The sequence below is a fragment of the Sphaerodactylus townsendi genome, linkage group LG02 (assembly GCF_021028975.2).
Source record: "Sphaerodactylus townsendi isolate TG3544 linkage group LG02, MPM_Stown_v2.3, whole genome shotgun sequence".
In the NCBI taxonomy this organism is placed as follows: Eukaryota; Metazoa; Chordata; class Lepidosauria; order Squamata; family Sphaerodactylidae; genus Sphaerodactylus; species Sphaerodactylus townsendi.
In genome coordinates this window covers 82,430,264-82,451,078 of record NC_059426.1, presented here as the reverse complement: position 1 = coordinate 82,451,078, position 20,815 = coordinate 82,430,264, and the positions used below count along the sequence as shown (strand labels likewise).

At 40.1% G+C, this 20,815-nt stretch overlaps 1 protein-coding gene across 1 annotated transcript in view; it reads right to left on the bottom strand.

Moving 5' to 3' along the window:
- The window catches only part of KCNQ1 (potassium voltage-gated channel subfamily Q member 1), a 363,013-nt gene that overhangs the window by 98,885 nt on the left and 243,313 nt on the right, over positions 1-20,815 (bottom strand). The window contains exons 13-16 of the mRNA XM_048486744.1: positions 16,538-16,613; positions 12,787-12,881; positions 10,903-10,949; positions 9,191-9,252 (exon numbers count right to left, since the gene is read on the bottom strand). Coding sequence (XP_048342701.1) covers positions 9,191-9,252; positions 10,903-10,949; positions 12,787-12,881; positions 16,538-16,613 — 280 coding nt within the window. The remainder of the gene's footprint in view (positions 1-9,190; positions 9,253-10,902; positions 10,950-12,786; positions 12,882-16,537; positions 16,614-20,815) is intronic.

The window sequence follows — 20,815 nt, the reverse complement described above, 5'->3', positions numbered from 1 at the left end:
GTTGCTTACCCTTAGGGTTCTTTTTTCCCCCCTGCTACACATGGTTTAACCATCTAAGTTTGATTTACATAGTGCATCCCAGTCCCTATCTACTTCATGAAATAATAAGTCACAGTGAATATGGAATAATCTCTTAGGGATGTGTTGGAATAGAAATCTCATGCAGACAGGGACTTTCACCTTCAGGAACCTCCTGCCTCTATAAATTTGGATGAACTTTCTGCTGCATCTGGGTTGTAAAAGTCTTCTTAATCTTCCTCCACTCTCCTATATTGATAAAGCCAGCATAAATACAAACTGCCCAATCCAGATTGGAGCGGGAGCTCCATAGTGGCTGGGGATGGCACAATGAAAGCATTGCTGTGCCACTTCCAAAGGGGTTTTGGGTGGAATGGAAAGGAGGCAAAACTTAGAAACCTCCTGCCACCCAAATTGCCCGTTAGAAAAATGGACTTACGCCACACTTTCCAGTGACATAGGTCTGCTGCAAGAGAGGAGGGAATTCCAGGGCTGAAACCTCAGTGGAAGCCAGCTTAAGTCTGCTCCAACCCCAGGAATGTCCCCAGCTCACCTCTCGCTGGGCTGGCATGCTCTCCTATGCTGGTGTACCTTTGGAGTGGTGGGTGCTTCTGGGTTTGGGTGCTGCAGAGCTGTGCAGTGCCCGCCTGCTGGCATGTTTAATCTGTCCACCAGTGTAGGCTGGTGGGGTGGACAAAGACCCCAGCATGGGCCCCCACTGCTCCCACAACCTGTTTCACCCCCCTATCTGGATTGGGCTGTAAGTTCATCAGTCAGAAAATCTGCCTATCTCTGCATCGTGCCCTATTGCCATCCATTTCCATCCATTGCAAATTCAAGTGACTTGTTTAATTATTTCCTCTATCAGTTGCATTATTCCAAAAAAGTACAAGTCAAATGATGCCAGTTGGCATTCTTTAGTCTTAATCAGTTTTATTTGATATCTGTGACAGGAATCATGAACTGGTATTGTTTTCCAAGAATGCTACTTGAAGCTCTTAAAGATAGCTTTAGATGCTATGCCAAGGCGAGGAAGAATAATACCCTTTGCTTCCATATTTTTCACTTCTTGTGCAATGTGTAATGGGGGAACTTGCACCTCTCACTGTGAGGAACATGCATGACTTTTTGTTATGAAGAGGATGTGTTTTCTCTGACCATTGTTTATAATGTTCAAAGGTGCCACAAAGTAGAATTGCTTCTCAGTAAATCTCCTCTTCCTTGCACAAAATTCTGTTTGGGCTGTCTTCCAAGTTTTAAAACTGTAGTTTCCATAGATGTTGTAGCTTCCATAGATTATTTATTATTTATTTAATTTGGTATATCACTCTACCCCCGAAGGGCTTGAAGCGGTGTACAACAAAAACAAACAATATGCAGCATAAAACAAACAACATAATATATAATACATTAAAATCCATTAAAATCACTAAAAATCAGTACCAACAACATAACCCACCCCATTTTTGTGGTGGGTTTTCCGGGCTGTGTGGGCGTGGTCTGGTGGATCTTGTTCCTAACATTTCGCCTGCATCTGTGGCTGGCATCTTCAGAGGTGTGTCAGGGGGGAAGTTAAAGTACTGATAATGAGCTGCTAAAGACTGTGAATAGCAAAATCATCATAAATCAGGCAGGTTCTTAGAAACAGCTGGGTACCTCATTTGGGTGATGTGGCTGGACAACAGCTTACTGCTACTGAAAGGATTAACTGACATCACTTATCACGGCAACATACCTTTTACCTGAGATACAATTAAATTCTCACCTTGTTCTCACCCCACTTCTTGCCTTGTCCATGGATAACAAAAACAGTTTCATTTTATACAGAGCTGATACCAGAATGAAAGCATCAGTCACTCCCACTGCAGGCTAACATTTCTAATATTTATATGATACAATGGTGCCAAGAATCAGGGAAGGAAAGGGAAAAAGAGAGAATAAAAAGAAGCGGTATGGATTTCATCCTTTCCAGATAAAATTTCATGGCAGCACACAGCTTCTGCTAATTCTTATTCAAAAAACAGACCAGGGATAAGAATTCGCTGACCTAGATTTAAGCTGAATGAGGCTGTTGTGTATAGGATCACATAATCAGAGTTAGGAAACCAAAAGCCCAACACATGACTTTCTTCAATGAGGCATGATCTATCCACCTACTCTCCCCAGAATAAATTGCTGTAGCCAAAATCAGAGCAAAAGGAAGAGGCTCTGCCATGCCACCCCTTCACAATAACAGCTTGGAGTTGGAAACCTTTTCCATCAGTTTGGTTCCATCACAGCCCCTAGAATCCCCATAGACTTTCCAACTAAACTATTCTACAAAAATACTAGAAAACAAGTATGACAATCACACAATGAGAGTCCCCTTCAGTAAGTACTGTGAGAATTCCTCCTGCTCCAAAATTTTTGTGCTGGGGTTTATAATTTGTGGGATTTTGTGGGATTTTAAATACTTAGGAAAATAAAATTGATTTAATTGTCAAAAGAGGGTTGGTTTTTTTTGCTTTCTCCCTGCAGATTCTATGTACTAAGCCTGGTTACTTACTTGCTGAACAAATACAGGTCACTTTTCATATATGGAACCTTAAACTCATTGGCAAAGTTCCAGATGTTGAATAAAAAGGGGCTACAAGATGCTTCTAAGCTGCTTTCCTAGGAAAGCTTCAGTGCTTATGTTTCTACAGCAAAGTTTCCATCTCTACTCTCTCTTTCACTCACACACCTACAAAAGAAAATGGAAATCAACTCAAAACCTAGCATGACGAAAATGCAGCTTTTATCCTCTTTGCTTCACTGGAATTAAAATGTCAACATCTAATTTAACAGAAAAAATTGTCCACATCCTTCAGCAAGCAATTATCACTTCATCAATATGAATAACAGACTGTGTACACATATTCCCTAATAAATAAAAACAAGCCACGTGAGAACAAAGATAGCTGTGAGACTTGTTGCCAATTTGTATTTTTTCTACTTTTTTTCTCTTCGCTGTCAGCATGAAGTATTCAAAACTGTCAAAAAATGTTAATAGGAATGTAAAGGTGTTCTTCCAAACACCTTCACGCTGCAAGGCATGTGGTAGATCTCACTTCTTTCTTCCTTTTTGGAAGCCTGAGACTGGTTGCCAAAAAGGGAAAGAAGTGCTCAATAGACTTCAAAACAGATCATGATTCTGAAAATCAGAGACAAGCAATGCAATACCTTGTAGAAATTCTGCCTCCAGACTCTTTTCCCTCCCCCTATGGCAGTAGACATTGTTACATCAAAATCTGAAAGCATTATTTGTTTTGCCCAGATATTAGAAGATAATCTGAAATTTACCAGTAAATCCCTGTTCTTCCAAGTAAAAACAGGAAAAAATTTAAACTGCCCTAATCACACTGGGGAGAAAGTAGCATTATGATCCCATACGCTACACGGATGTGAAAGTACAATGTAAAAAGCTGTGTGATACAAGTCAGGGGTACCAGCCTCCAGGTGGGATCTGGGGATCCCCCGAGATTACAGCTCATATCGAGTCTACAGACATCAGTTCCGCTGGAGAAAAGAGATGTTTTAGAGGGTGGACAGTTGGTTTTCATTGTTTTAACTGGTCAACTGACCTCAGTTTAACACTAAAACACTGTCACTCAGCAGGCCAGGAAAATGCTCTCACATGCCTTATGTTTTTTTGTTTTGGCCTAGTTTGTCAACTGCATTAGGTTGCCATTTAGTATCAGTCTCACATATCTCCCCCAACCCTACAATGTACATGTGTACAGTTTGTCAAATGACAATGCATTAAGGTAACCAGGTCCAGGCTGGGAAACTCCTGGAGATTTGGGGGGAACTCCTGGAGCTCAAGGAGAACAGGGACCTCCAGGAGTTACAATGTCATACAGTTCACCCTCTAAAACATCCCTTTTCTCCAGGGGATCTAATGTCTGTAGACTGGAGATGAGTCCAGATCCCACCTAGAGGCTGGTATCCAGGGAAGGAGCATGCCCTCCCTGGCCTTGTCCCTGCCCCCAGTATGTTGCCAGCCCAACCACACCACAATGCCATTCAGAGAGACAGGGGAAGCTAGATGCATTTTAAAATTAAAAAATGTAGCTAGCTTTCCCTTGTCTTTCTGAGCAGCGCAGTGCAGTACAGTGCAGTGGTGGCAGGGGTGGGGAGTTTAGCTGGAGGCTGGGGCAGGGGGGAGAGAGCGGGTGGCCAGAATGTGCCCCCATGTGACCCAAGTGAATGGTGCCTGGGTCATCTGTCCCCTTTGGCCCCCCTTGATATGCCATTGCTTTCAGTACTTCATACAGCCTTCATACAGCCTTTTCTTTATGTCTTAATTTAACTTGCTCCCACTAACTTTTAAAGTGAGTGATAATTGAACCTGGCAGGAGACCTCTGTGTATAAATCAGTCTATTTTCCAGATTATAACTGCTCTTGGCTTTTCTCTGCTATGAGTGAAAGCATCTGATTGGCCTGCATTGGGAATAAAATGCTGGACTAGGCAAAGCTTTGATGTGATTCAGCAGGGTTCCACCTGACTGGCTCAGTGTTCAACTGCCTCCCTGCTCCCAATTCACTGCTCCCAATTTCATGTGGAGTTTGGGTAGAGATGAAGTGGGAGGGAGGGAGGTTGGCAACACACCCCTTATGTGACCTGACCAAGTGGCACCTGGGGCTCCAGTCCCCTGCGCCCCCCATGGTTGCCTTACTGATACTATCTTCAATCTTAAAGTGTTCTGCATCTGTTCATCCAGAGACAATCCCAGTCGCCCTTTAATGACACACATGAGAGGTTCTGCCAAATGTCAAGCATGCTTGTCTTCATTCTATTTTTACACTTCTGAAATGTTATGACTATCCCCCAATTCTCTTGCCTCTTGCCTTATTTGCCTAATCTGAATATATTTCCAAGATTGATATTCTTACCTTTATCATTTCCTCTGCCTGTTAAATAAATCTGTGTTCTTGTTTAAGTTTACTTCTGCCTCAGTGTATTCATTATAGTGTACCTGAGAGAGGGGACTGATTGGAAAGGGAAAAAAATAAAAGTCTTCTGGCATCCTTCACCTTCTGGGGTGTGATAACGGGGGTGAAGGAAAGTGTTTAAACCTAATGCTACTGTTATTGGAAGCACCTCAGTCCATGAAGTGAAAAGGCAGGAAAAATAAGAGTCAGTGAAGAGGGTGTTTGTTGCACCTACCTACAAGACTACTGCAATAAAAGAACATGTTCCTAGAATAGCCATTCAGTTAATATGTTGTTTATTTGATTGGCTAGTAATTTCCTAACATTTCCCCCTTCAATTTTGTTTTCAGGACTTGCTCTCTAAATTTTTGATTTTGTATTGATTTTGTGCGATGTTGATTTTTGTGCAACGTAGCTGCAGATACCCATTTTTTGTGCATACCCCCCCTTTTAAAAATTAAGCTTGCATTTTAATCACTATTGAGGGAATTATAACTGCACTGTGCACCATGGTTACTCTTTTAGACTCATATTAATCAAAATCTATTTTGGGTGCTGTGTGGTTTCCGGGCTGTATGGCCGTGTTCTAGCAGCATTCTCTCCTGACGTTTCGCCTGCATCTGTGGCTGGCATCTTCAGAGGATCATACAGCCATACAGCCCGGAAACCACACAGCACCCAAGTGATTCCGGCCGTGAAAGCCTTCGACAATAAAAAATCTATTTTACTGATGTTAGCATCGGCAATAGATCTAAAGGACGGTTGTGATTACCCGTTCAATCATGAGCCTTTGTCTTGTCCCAGTGTTCATATTAAAATCTGCTGGCAATATTTAACCGCTTCGATGTGACAAAACATATTTTCAAACACTTTCTTCCTGCTTCCCTTCCTCTGCAAACAGGCAAATATACAAAAAAAGAAAAGAAAGAAAGCAGTCCTGGCAGTTCAAATTGTTAATAATCTGTTCTACTCCTACTGCATTACAGTTTACAAGAGACAAAACAAGCAATGCCCTGAGGAATGTCAAGAATCCCTTTCATTCCAGACTAGTGAAGTACATCTGAAGTATAAATCTTAAAACATTATTCAGGAAGCCTTTATTGGCATAGATTTTTTTTATTCAGCACTCTTAAAACATAAGTGTACCATCCCACCATCTTGAAGGCTTTCTACCATCCCACATGTAACAAGGCAGGAGGTGATCTCTCTCAGGGTTACTGTGCCCAGACTCATGTGGCAACCCTAACTAAACTTTATAACTTCCTCCTATTCTTGCATCACAAGAATCTTGAGGCCTGAATCACAGCCACACAAAAACAGATGGGGACTTTGTGAATGAAGTGGCAGTTGAAAGATTATGGCTATGATTTAAAAATAATCAGCAATTGCTCCTGAACTTTAAGAAGTGAAGAAAGACTTCTGTGGGTCAACAACGTTCCGGGCATGGAGAATAAAATGAAATGTTTTATTCCCCAAAAGGAATTTTTAAAAGATTACATTTGGTGTTCAGATATATTTCAATGGAACATTGACATTGGAACATTGAATATTGCTGTTGAAAATAAGACCATTTGGCATGCAGTATAAAAATAATCACAAAGCCTATCAAAACACTGAACTGTCAAATAATTTTTAGCTACAGTTTTTACATGTCTAAGAAAATTCAGTACCAGGAATATAAACAGCTTCATTTTTCAAAATTGCTGGAGGGGGCATACACACAAAAACTTCCCAAAATTTCAAGCATCTATGAACTAGTGAGATATAGTTAACCAGCATATTACCAATCACTGCATATATTACCATGAATCACCAGCTGCACAACCACATGACTTGGCAGCAAGTCACAATATCTGCACAAGCAAGGCCTTCCTCACTCAATGCAGTGAAGAAAGATCATTACATACAAAAGTATGCATGCATGAGCTTTTCATCCACACAGTGAAATGAATCTGTATATACAAAAGGTCACTGTGTTCATTTGAATTCCCAAGAAGCTCCAAGCTTCAACCCAAGGCTTTATATTTCAGTTTAATTAGAAGAAACATGCATAAATAGGCATAAATAGTAAGAATTCAAACTGCAGTTTCTACATTACACACTGACCACTTTGGGTTGAAGTCTTGCCTTGGTTACATGCATGAAGTCCAAGAGACTTTAGTGAGACATAATGGAGCACTCTGAGCATAAAGTATTTCAATTGTCAACATGAACGCCTAACTGATCAATTAACATTACAGCAGCTCAACATGTCTTTTAGAGCATGGGTTGGATCCTGTCAGCTTTTTCTCTTAATGTTGCTCAAGCTCCTTTCTTACTACAGTCTTATGGCTTTTGTCCCATAATCTCCAGCATAGCCTTTTGGGTGGTCAAAGTGGCTCTCTACCTCCCTTTTTCACAAATGAAAAAAGTGGTTGGATCCAACCCCATAGTTATTAAGGAGCATCAGGAATTAGGGGCCTATTAACACAACCAGATAATAACCTGTTTAGCAGATAGCAGTCTCTTCTAAAAATGACTTCAGACCTTGCTAGTTATTTCCAACTAATATTCGATTTGATAATTTCAAGGCAATAGCAGTACACTAATATGAAGAAGAGTTGGATTTCTATCCCCCCTTTCTCTCCTGCAAGGAGACTCAAAGGAGCTCACAATATGGCAAGAAATCAGCAGGCCATCACGAGAATTAATACATAAGAAGATTATATTGTTGCCCAATCCAGTGTGGCCAGTACATTTCACACTCTTTATGGGTATCACCAATATACTTTTTGTGCACAGAAAACAGAATGTCATATTTCAACTGGCTGGTATTACTCCTCGCAGATGGTATTGTTGATCCACCTCTTCTCATAGAATTACATGGAAGAAATGAAAATGGAAGAGGAAGGCAGAAAAAAGACTGCAGTAGAATGGTGGTGCTGATAAGTGAAGGAGAAAGTCCGGCTTTTATTAAAACAAAAGCTCCTTTCAAACTCCATCCACCATTATGACTGTGATTTTTATTGCTGTTAGCAATTTTTCAGTTGCTTTGGTTATGTTTGTTATTATCCATTCCCTCCGCCTTCTCTCTCTCCTGTATTTTGTTTATATTTGATTGCAAGCCTTCTGGCACTGGCTGTCTTTCTTTTAATTGTCTGGCTGCTCCAGTGTAATGCATATTTCTTTCCCTACCATAACCAAAAGGAATCCAATAGCTAAGCCAAAACAAACCAAGATGGATGAACAGATGCAGGTAGTGGGACTTGTGATTCCCCTCTGCAGTACACACAACACAGTAATCTCACTCTGCTATCATCAGTCACCATTTTACACTAAGAAATAAATAAAGCCTATATATTACATATATTTTTTGTGTTTGAGGAAATCACAATCAACATTAGTGCAATGGACCGTTTCATTAACTTCGCTCTGCAGCTGCAGTACAAAAAATGCTGTACATTGCACCCACTGGTCTCCCATTAGCAATAAGATGGGCCATAAAATTAAGAGGCGTAGGAATTAACTCCTACCTGCCCCCACCCTGTACAAAACCACACTGACTCTTCTTGAACTTGGTTTTCTTGCCCATATATGGACTTACTGATTACTAGATGCAGTGTCCACCCTCTGTCTAGCTTAACATTTTGTTTCAAAGGCCACTTCTGCACGGGCCAATAAACACAAGTGGCTAAAATACTCATTTTGGGGGGACTTTGCACAGATTTCGCCCCCCAAACTTCTGCCCTGTGTTATTTTCCCCAACCCGGGTTTTTTGAAATTCACTAAAAAAGTGAGCCTTTTAAAAAATCCTGGATCGCAGCCACTAGCAAGCGAACAGCCAGGCAGGATGTGCTTTATTTGCCTCCTTTTTGCTTTTTTTTTTAAAAAAATTGCAGCTTGTATCTGCATAGCTACACAGGTGCAGATGGCCGTATCATGAGACATTGGCATGGCTCTGGAGGTTCATTGGTACATTCCTGCATAAATATGCATGGGTGGGAAGTAATTAAAAAAACAGACATGTCTCTATGTGAAGGCATGACAGCAACCCGGATTGTTTCCGTGGGCTCCAGTCGCTGCTTGCATGGATATATGTGAATGCAAAAACTGGAAAACAGGTTCCTTTATCCCGACTGCAACGTTTGCTGTGCAGAAGGGGCCATAATGAGGAGGCAGTAGGGAGCTCCCTACGTTTTTCCACTAAGAAAGTGCAACTCCAGTCTACTTTAGGCCTACCTTGTCTTCTACTCTGTTCAGCCGGGCACCAATTGTATTATTCCCTCGGTCTTTGTTTTTTTCTACATAGAACAGATATTGTTAGATTAATATCAGGTGATGCAGTAATATAAAATTTAGCTATGACTGTGCATTTAACTAGTCCACCAGCATCATTTAATTGAACACTAATGACAGATAATTCACAAGGGGAGCTTAATGGCTCTCAAGTACAGAGCACATTAAGATTTCATATTTCAGTTAATATCTGAGGAATGAAACTTCACCGAAAATAATAAATGTCAGCTAAATTTAAGGAAAAATTAGCTAAAATGCATATAATACAGGAGGTGGAAATTCACAGCCAATGAAGAACATATGTGTGACTTTGGGTAATTACAACATAGGAAAAGGTAATATAAAGAAAAATGGTCAATGGACTTTGGGGCCCTAATTATGGATTCACAGGTCTGTCATTAAAGTGTGAGCAGGTCACAATCTTCATCTGGCATTTTGCTTTGGGCAGGAAGAAGGTTATCTGAAGGTGGAGGGACTGAAGACAGTCCCCTTTTCATGGACATGTCAGTACCTGCTGGAGTTTAGACTTCCAGGGATATTAAGACTCTTAGGGGTGGGGGGATCAAGTAAGATGATCTGCCTCTATAGCCTAATGCCGTGGTGGCGAACCTTTGGCACTCCAGATGTTATGGACTACAATTCCCATCAGCCCCTGCGAGCATGGCCAATTCAGGGGCTGATGGGAATTGTAGTCCATAACATCTGGAGTGCCAAAGGTTTGCCACCACTGGCCTAATGGATCTGACTGGTTTTCAGCCAGAATTAAGGGATCTTCCCACTGATATGGTCAGCATTCCTGTTGATGCCCTGGTAGAAGAGGGTGGGATATAAATTAGGAAATGACCCCTGCAATTGACATGGTTGCACATAGGCACAATCTCTCAAGTCTAAGAGCCTGGGAAGCCCTTTGGTTTACTGAAGGATTGTGGATGATGAAAAGACAGGGGAGATGCCTACAGCAACAGTGGAGAAATGCTTAGGATGGATTTGACAAGGCATGGGCTGGAGTTCATTTCAAGGCCTACTCTGTGGTGGTGATGGTGGGACACAAACAATATTTCTCCACCACCCTTCCCTCCACACAATGTAGACCAGTGGAATTCTACAGGCAATTATTTGTCTCCTGCCTATAAGAGGAGAGAGACTGCTCTGCAGCCCTCTGCAATCATTTTGCTAAGCTCTTTGCAGATTAAAAAAATTCTCATCTGTTCCAACTTTGACTTTACATTAGCAGTGACAAGACTGGATGGTCCCTGGGTGCTGATTTGTCTTGTTTTGTGGGATACCTTTCAGTGTGTGCAGTCTGAGGATATGGACTGGATTTTTTTGTAGTTTGAGACTTACCGCTTGCTTGTATGACTCCTGCCCTGTTGGCCACTTAATTTCTGGGGTGAGGGAGCTGACTGTGTCTGGGAGATGGTAAATGCCTCCCGGGGGGGAGGGGTTGCTCCTGTCTTGAAGTGTATCGACTCCTAAAGAAACCTACTTTGGACCCATCCTCTGTTTGGGATGGCACTGCAAATGATACTATCATCAAGCCATTTATTACGCACATCATAATCAGATTTGGATTCCTATGCACTTCAATCATGTGTTTCAGAAGGGAATTATCTAACATATAGAACACATATTTACTTTTAAGGATGATTATTTACCTGAGACAGAAATAAACAGTGATGGTTTCCCTATAGATTGGTCCAACCTGTTAGAAATAAAAGGTGCATCAATAACAGGATAAAAACTTTCTCAAATTGATTTGTGACAATTATTGCTTTTGCTGTCTCAGTATAGGAATAAAATGCTCTTACGTAACGACAGGCTCATTTGCAACAACTTTTGCACTTTCTACTGTGAATGTTATGGAAAATGTCTGATCAACATAGTCTTTGTGAAGAAGCCATTCACTCATTACTACTTACTGGAGTCTGCTCACTCTTCCTAAAACTGTACATTGGTAGGAATTCAACATCTTATGGAAAGGATTTTCTTTTCCCCCCTTTTTTTGCAGAACTCAAATGCCTAAGTAAAAACAGGCTATTGGCAGCAATATTGCAATTTTTCTGTAATATATAATGTCTACATAATATAGTGAATTTATAATACCAAATATGTCTTTTGCATGTTAATATCTAACATGTTTTAAAGTGCATGTGTGTGTATATGAATGAGAAAAACACAAGAAAGCCAAGTTTTCAAAGGTTTTAGCTTATTTTCTTTCATCCCTCAGCAGGATATCCTTCAGTCAATTCAGCCAAAAGTGCATTTTTGTAGTAACAACATTTTTAAACAAGCCAGTTCCACAATGATTCTCTGTGATAACTATTTTCTGCCCCGTCCAGAAGACATAGGACAACGATCACCAGTCTTTTTGAGCCCGTGAGCCCCTTTCTTATTTTGACACAGGGTGGTGGAATCAACCACAAAATGACTGCCTCATGAGGAAGCCCAAGAGCAGAGGAAAAGAAGGGTAATTAAATAGTACACTGGAAGAGAGAGATGAGAGAGAATAAAACAAACACTGTGGTGGTAGCTGCCACAGAAACAATATTATTTTTAATCTGCATAACCCTGGCCAGAAGAGGGTGGGATATAAATGGAATAAAATAAATAGAGTTTCAGGGACAAATCAGAGGCCTTGCTGGGGAACAGGCCCACCTGGCCCCACCTACTTTCTAAAAGTGGGCATCCAAACAGGTATTGGCCGTGCCATTGCACCCACGGACAACATGTTGGGGTCCCTTGAATTAGGGTGTATGATTTTTTTAATCCTTTGTGTCTGGAAAAGGGAGAAAATAGATCAAGTCCAATTTTAAAACCCAACTTGTACTGACTTTTAATTCCTTCTCAGAATAATTTTGTGTTAGCTCAACTCACAAATTTAGCTAAGGACGATCTACCTAGTCCTCTCTCTGCCTACTGATTCTCTCTAGCAAATCTTCTCCCTATGACCTACATATGACCTATGCAGTTTCCCCTTGAGTGGTTAAGTAGTTTTTCAAAACAATTCTTCTCTACCCATCTAACAGAGCATAGCCTTTCTCACCCAAAATGCTTCTTCACTTCTATTTCTTCTTTGCCCTATCACATCCACGTTCTCTTATATGACCACAGCCTAGGGTTGTCAGGTCCCCATCAGGGGCAAGGGATCCACCATTTTGGACCCCCTTCCCCTGATGCCATTCAGATAGCCAGCAGGGGTTTACCAGGCTAAATTGAGGCATAGGCATAGATGGCATTGGTGTGTTGGTATCACTGATGATGTGGGAGATGCTCTGTATTTGGGCAAAATTCCATGGTAAAAACAGTTTCTATCACAGAGTTCCCTAAACAGCAGTCTGTCTCCCATGTTGTTGGTGACATGATATCACCCTGCACAGCTTCTTTCCTTTACCACATTTCTTTCTACAGGTCCAGATCTTCAGTCCCAGAGCAAATGATGACAGTTTTCTGGTTAGCCAGGCCATATTAGAATTTGAAGTTGCCTTAGGTCTTACTTCCTACTCAATAAAAAAACATTTCTATCAAGATTCTTATCATACCTTCTTTGAAGCTCTTTTATTCGCACCATTAAGTTGAGATGACCCTGAGAATATTGTTCTATAACATCGCGTACATCATAAGGTTTTCTGGCTTGCTGTAAAAATTGAGAATGAAAGAGTTGTTACAATACCATAATATTCTAGGCCTAATGAGATAAGGATGAAACTATCAGGAATACTTGGAAATCCACTTCTCTTTTTAGAGCTGTAGATGGAAGATGTGATGTATTCTAATCTGAATGTATAGTTCTGGCAAGTGTCTTAGCTACAGGATTCACAGTTCTGAACTTTTCCACAAAAGAATTTTGTTCAAATGTCCCACAGTTTAACTGAATCAACTGTGGTTAATAAGCTTTGCCTGAATGCTGGCCACTCCACTAATTAGAGCTAGTTAACATATTTCTTGGCAGAACTGTCACCCCTATGAAGGCCAGGATACCTGCAGGATCTCTGAAGGGGAAACAGCAAAGACAATTAGGCTATAATTTGTCAACCAGGATTTAAATGATGGTCTGCAAGCCTGTGCTTTCATAAATTTATAAATAGTATTCAAATACCTCATTCAGATACCTCATTTTAACATGTAGGACCTTGGTTTCTAGAAATACATTAGAAAACTAATGGAGGAAAAAAAGTAAACTAACAAACAAAAACCTCTTAAATTACTGAAACTGCTTTATTCATATAAAACTGCATACAACTTTTAGTTTCTTCTGTATGGATCAAGGGAGCTAGGACTCCCATTAGCTTATAAGATTCAGTTTTTGAAAGACAGAGAATACATCCAACTGACAAAACTGTTACAATAAATTATGTCTCAGTTCAATACTACCATGCTGGCAGGACTTCCATGTGGCAAAATATGCATAAGGTAGAGGTAGCTTACTTTCCACCTGTGCAGCATGTGTGCATGGATGCCGTTTGTGCCATTAGGGAGAAAAAGCAACTGGCCCACAGTGGCGGAGCTACAAGGGGATGGAGTGGGTGCGTGTTGCACCTAGGGGTGCAAAAAATCACCTCTTCCCCCCTCGACCTGATCTGCCTTGCCAGCCTGGCCCCGCCACACCAGCCTGGCCTGTTTTCAGTTGGCAGAAAGCTGTTTTCTGCCAGCTGGAAAAGGTAAGTGGGGGTGGTGCAGGGAGAGGGGGCTGCAGGGGGGTGGAAAATACAGAGTGTGCCCTGGGTGCACTCCTGCCCAACTACACTTCTGCCTGCCCATGCCTCATGTTTCTCTGTCCCACCATTCCTTTCAGTTCAGTTAAGGAATGTGAACTCTGAATTCACAAATCTTGCCTGAGAAAAAGATGATGTGTTGGCTGGAGACATGTGAACATATTCCCATTCTCCATAATGGCTGATCACAGACAGAAAGGAAAACTGTATGATAATGCAGTTCAGTACACTCCGTTCTATTCTACTCACTACCTTGTTGTGTCACTATTCCAGCTGGCAAAAATTGTTTAAATAAACCGCTAAATTGGTCTTTAATGATATAAATGAGTAATAAACCCTGTGTGAAAAAAAATCTACCATTCAGTGTTCATTTAAGGAATCCTCGGTAATATTAATTGCTGCCAATCTGTGAGTATCAGTGCGCAATTTTAAAAATACCTAACCCAAGCCTGTTTGTCAGGCATTTGAGTCATTCAGCAGGCATCTGAGTAGCTCAGTGCTGAACAGAACATATTAGGTGATCAGCTCATATCTGATCAACAGTCAAAGATGAGAAACTGTTGAATATGGATGTAGCAAAATTGTAGCATCCGAAAATCATATTTCGTTGAAAATAGTTTCATTAATATTTTACCAAACAACCTGATAGTTACAATTCTTTCAGTTGACAAAATGGCACTTAATCCACTTCTAGATCAAAAGGATTTTCAGTTGCTAAACTTTCAAACCTTTCAGCTTTAAGAATGTATAAATTGCTACTCCAAGGACAATTCCTTTTTTCCCCTTCCACTTGAAAAAAAAAGCTTTAGTTTGTGGTTTACAGCTCCTGACTTCATGCAAGCCAGCAAATGAGGCTGTCTGGTCAGATATGCACTTGTTTGTTCACTGTGTTCTTATGTATTTATTTACCTCCCTCACCCCATTCTGTACTGCTTTGGGCACCTTTCGGAGAAAAGCAGAGGCTAAATGAGCACATGAATTATAGATATTAAGGACAAATGATACCGTTTCCTTAAGTAAGCTACACGTATCTGTAGTTAGGAGTTTTTCATACATGGCTTGAAGTCCTCATTGCTTCTAATTTTTTGTAATGTGACTGCCAAATCAACATTTGCCAGAATGCTCTGTCCTAATATGAATGTCTCTATTCTCTTTTCTTCCATGTACTAATATACAAAGATCACATGAACTGTGAAAATGAGGCAAAAGCAGATTAGAGTTCCTGCATGAAACAGCTCCTATTTCACCACTGTAAAACTAGTTTAATATGTTGCCTATAATTCACCAGGTACTGGTGTGATATATTTTTACACATATTCTGTGCAATAGCATTGCCTGACAAATTATGGCCCTGTAAATCTATATCTGTTGATCAAATAAAGAAAAATGTGAAGGAAACAGTACATGTATATGTTGTTATTTTTTAAAAAAAGAAACACTAACATTTACATGAAAGAAGGCATATTTTGGTATTCACTTTTGCACCTTAACTTCGGCATAAATTTAGGGCCCAGCTGCAAATTGTGTGGGAGAGCCAATATTTGATCTTGAAGCATTTTCTTTAACATTCACAAGTAACCACAGAAGTGACACCTTCAACTGGGGCCAAGGGACCAAGGAAATGTTTTTTTTAACAAAGGTGAGTGGAGGAAGGAAATCCTGTACATTGGTTAATGAGCGAAAACTTCTGTAGAACACATAAACCCGTCTATTAGGGCCTTCTCTCCATGAGTTTCACCTCAATCCTCAACACAAGCTTTCTCCCAGCTGAGCACTGGCAACTCTACAAATCCTGTCAATTGATATCTATTCCAGTGTATGGGCACGAGGTAAATGAAGGTTTGAAAGGAACAATGTAGAACAGCAATGCTGGAGAATACTGTAATTCTCCACCAAGACTGAAACTTACTCTCCTTGAGTGGGCAATGGTAACATTTATATTCTGCATATAAACAGTATACTAGAGGTACAGAAACCACTCACTTACCACTTAAGAACTGATCTTGTTTTCACTGGAACACAGCCTACTGAGATACTAGAATCCAGTGAAAATGATACAGGAAATGTCCTGAATAGTAGATTCCAAACTACAGATTTCCTATCAATGAGAGTAGAAGAAATGGCAGAAAACCACCAGTGTACTAGTGAATTTCTATCCCAGTTTCTTATCAGCATCTCAACAAGTATGGCAGAAACAAGGTTGAGGTACTGTTCTAATCTCTAGGTCCACTGAGTCAGTCTGACAATTATATACAATTCAGAATTAATGAAGACATATGAGAATGTTTGCATTGCAAGTAGACAAAGATAGCAAAAGGTGAAAGGTCAAGTCCATTAGCAGAAAATAACATTTTAATTCATGCTGCATTTCAGGAGCTTAGCCTGTTCCCATTGCATCCACAGTTGACTAACCTGCTGCTAAACAACCACTCCATTCAAGAAGGAAGAGAATAGTGGGTGTAACTCACCATTACTAAAATGAATTGCCTGGGTCTTTCTTAAGCTCATAAAAGAAACAATAAGCCAGAAGAATAAAAGGGTTTATTTAGAAAAAGCAGCTCTCTATTCATCGACTCACCTGAAATTTCTTTTTTGCCACAAAATACTGGATCCGACGTATCACCTTAATGGCTGAACGGTGATGCTCTCGCAAACTGTGGGAAAAATGAGAAGGGCACAACAGGTGAAAAAGAGCATCTCTGCCCAAGTACTAATGATAATGACCCTCAGTAAGTGCTTTGATAACAAGTGAATGTTTACAGAAGGGTAACAATTCTTCCTGTGGATATGCTACTATTATTGTGACAAAGGACAAAGCTAGTAAAATCCAAAGTTTTATCTCTACAATTTATGCTAGGATGTAATGCCTTGCATAGCATTAAACTGCAGGAGGTGTATGAAACCTGCTCTGCATCAAATGAATCAGCCTTTTCCCAACCTCTTTCCCTCAAACATCACAGTCATTTATGTTGACAGATATAAGTTTCAGATATCAATACTTGCTGATAAAAAGTATTCTGGAAAACAAGTACCCTTGCATTTTAGATGGAACAAACACCCTGCAAAAAGAGGAGAGGGAGAGTCTCAAGTTCTAAAAAGTTTCCTTTCCTTATTTTCCCAAAATATATATTAGTCTGGTTGATTGCATGATCACCTGAAAGGCAATACAGCATTTACATATGCAATCATGAAGAAGCATATCAGCAAGTGAAAGGCAAATTAACATAAGGCCAAACTGATTTAATTGGAATCTGAGTACACTGGAAAAGGAGTCTTAGAATGCCAAATATTTGATAAGAGATTTTTTTTTAAAAAAGAATAATTATGAAAAACAAAAAAACTACTTTGAGAATGCTTGTTGCAAAATTAGTGCAGAAGCATAGGGTAAGAATGCTACACAGAACTATTCAAATTAAAATCAGGCGGCTTTCTATAAAAAAGAGTTTGAGGTGGTAACTGTTTATTAGTCTTTAGTAACAGAACAAAAACAGAACATTAAAAATCAACTAGGGTATCATATTTCAGTGTTTATTTGGTCAAATAAAAATAAGGAAGCTATCCTAAGTAAGTCGAATTGTCGAAGGCTTTCACGGCCGGATTCAACTGGTTCTGGTGGGTTTTCCGGGCGGTGTGGCTGTGGTCTGGTGGATCTTGTTCCTAACATTTTGCCTGTATCTGTGGCTGGCATCTTCAGAGGTGTATCACAGAGGGAAGCCTACAGATTTGGTAAAATTCAGATTTGGCTTTCTTTGGGTATAAAATTATTGATATACCCAAATAATCTAAATACCATATTTGGTACACCCAAATATATTTGGATATCCCGAACAATTTGGGTCCGTCTTAATTTTTTCTATTTTTGGTGTTTTTTAGGTTTTTGTCTTGTCAAGGTGCATTTTTTAAGCTGGCGGCACCAAAATTGCAGGTTATCTTCAGGAGACTTTCCTGATGATACCACCCATGTTTGGTAAAGCTTGGTTCAGGGGGTACAATTTTACTGGCCCTCAAAGGGGGTGCCCCATCCCCCATTGTTTCCAATGGGAGTTAATAGGAGGTGGGACTACCCTTTGAGGGTACATAAAATTGGACCCCTTGAACCAAGCTTCACCAATCTTGAGTGGTATCATCAAGAGAGCCTCCTGAAGATACCCTGCAATTTTGGTGCTGCTAGCTTAAACACTGTTCCCCTGACAGGCACCCCAAAGTAAGTATTGGGGGGATTTTCTGGAGGGTGGATTCTTTTAGTTTTTTTCCCTTTCTTAAAAATTGTTTAAAGAAAGGAAAAACAAACTAAAGAATCCACTAGCACCACCCCTGGGATTTGGCAGCATTCAAGGATCGTTTAAAGGGAGTTCAAAATCCCTTTAAATGATCCCCGAATGCCGCCGAATCCTGGATGTGTGTGTGTGTGTGTGTGTATCCTTTAGTTTTTCTTTCTTCAAACATTGTTTAAAGAAAGAAGAAAAAACAACTAAAGAATCCACCACCATCACAACCACCACCAACTCCCTTTAAATGATCCTTGAATGCCACCAAATTCCGAATATCAATACAAGCCGATCCAAATACTTTGTATTCTTTGTATTCGGATCAGCTCGTATTTGGGGCTGCTGCATTTGGGTTGAAAATGGCCCAAATATGCCTGAATCAGTCCCGATTTGGGCATATTACATGATTTGGGCTACCCAAATTTCCAACCCTTATCCTAAGCAGTTCTACTCAGAAATAAGACCTGTTTCAGTCCAAGGGATGTACCTTGAATAATATGGTGGCAGACTTTCTCCTGGAAATTACTAAATGCCAGTAGATTTCCGTCCACTTAACATTTATTTCCTGCACTGTATATGTTTTTAATCAGTTTTTTTACTATTGTTATACTGTTGTCAATGCCAATAAAGGCTTGCTTGCTTGAATAATATGGATTGTAGACCAAGTGCTTTAAAGACTTTGTACACCTTGTGGCATCTCCTCAGCTCAGACATAAAGTTATTGTTTTTAATTCCAGCAACAGCTCTTGTGCCGCATCTGAGTATGAATATGGCTGAATGGACATTGAGCAAGATTTTCTGTTCATTCTAGGCAATAATTAATAGCTTCACTAGAGTAATTTTAATCCTAGCAAAAGAGTGCAGCTGTACCTATTGAACAGTTACAGGGATGGCAGTTCTGTTTGTATACAGAAGTTTGTTTGAAGGAGTTTTTAGTTCTCAATTTAGAGAGGAAAACAAAGTCTTTTTTTGGGGGGAAGGGGTATCCCTTAGGCTGAAAAGTTTATAATTCCTAGACCAAGGCCACCAATTCATTTGCAACAATGGACGATTTTCAGTCTCTGTAAATGTGAACTGCAACAGGTAGAAGAAAGGAGAAGTTGCCTCTTAAATTAAACTGCTCTTTGCTCATTCTTTCATGTAAGCACATAATCACTTTATTGTCCCTAATCTAATGCAATGAACAAAGCCCGACAAAACTAGAAAACAAGACAATATTATCCAGATATAAAGCCACAATGATCGTAAGCAGTCATAAAAATGTTTGCTTAACACAAGTCTTGATCTTGCAAACATTTATACACATGCCAGCTATAACCAAAGTTAAATGATCTTCCTGTTGAATATAATGGGAGCAGTGTCACTCATGACAAGATTTTCTTTCATAGCTGCTGCCAGCAGCTTTCAAACAGGGCAAGGATAAACTGTGAAGATAAGTGCCATAGGTTCCTTAACCAGAAGGTCTGGGAAAAGGAAGCACAAGCAATTAATGTATCGACACTACATTAGACCTATTATAGACCACACTGTATCAATGCTATAGATACATAGTTAACATGTGGACAGTGGCATAGTGCCAACGGGGCAGGAAGGTGGGGGTGTGCCCGGGGCATGATCAGGGCATGGCAGTGCTGCAGCAGGGGTGCATGGCGCGCATGTGCCCTGGGCGCAGTTCCAGCTCGCTTCGCCCCTGCATGTGGAGCTGAGAAAACAGCACATACCCCATGCACCCTATAAAGCATGCACAGACTGAAGCCAACTCCTTCAATGAAAAGAAGATTCAAACAGCATGGGAAGAAGTATGTTCTAATTCATGAAAATTTATGCTGGAATACACTTTGAGGACACTGCAGATTCCTGTAAATTAAACAGGAGATATCTGATACTTTTCAGTGCCATGTTACACCACCAATTTGTCATACCTACCACTATATACCAAATATCAATCCCACACTTAGCTTGAACTTCCTGCCTTTGATTGATCTGTAGCGTCTGAAGAATAGCATGTGTTAATCAAACAGAACACATTTCCTGATTTTACATATGACTTTACTGTCTCTCTTTGGGGGGGGGGGGTTTACTTGGTTTCTCTTGTTAATAATCACCTTTGAAGGCTTTTCCAACTTTATATAAATTGTTTAGCTATTAAATTGAATATGAATCATTTGGTTTTTAAGGACATTTCACAATCTGATTTCATATTCAGTAACTTGAAATGGTAGATATGTTGTACTGATACTGATGTATAAGTAAAATGTGATAGAAATGGCTTCTGCTACCTTTACTCATGATCCAGACCATAATATTTGTAAGACAAATTAATTTTGAGGCCATTTTAACATCAACAGAGAAATGAATAGCTGTGAACACAATGATTAATGTAGGTTACCAAATGTATATTGTCTCTGTGAAAAAGGCAGTATATACATGAAGCTAATAAATAAATCTGCTCTCTCTTTTTGCTGTCATGTGGATTTCAGAGCTAAGACTGAATGAAAGCACAGAACACAAGTGAATTTGCTTGCCATCAAAGGTGAAAGTACCTTAAATTTCTTGCTGGTACTGCCTCATTTTGCTGGGGGTAGAAT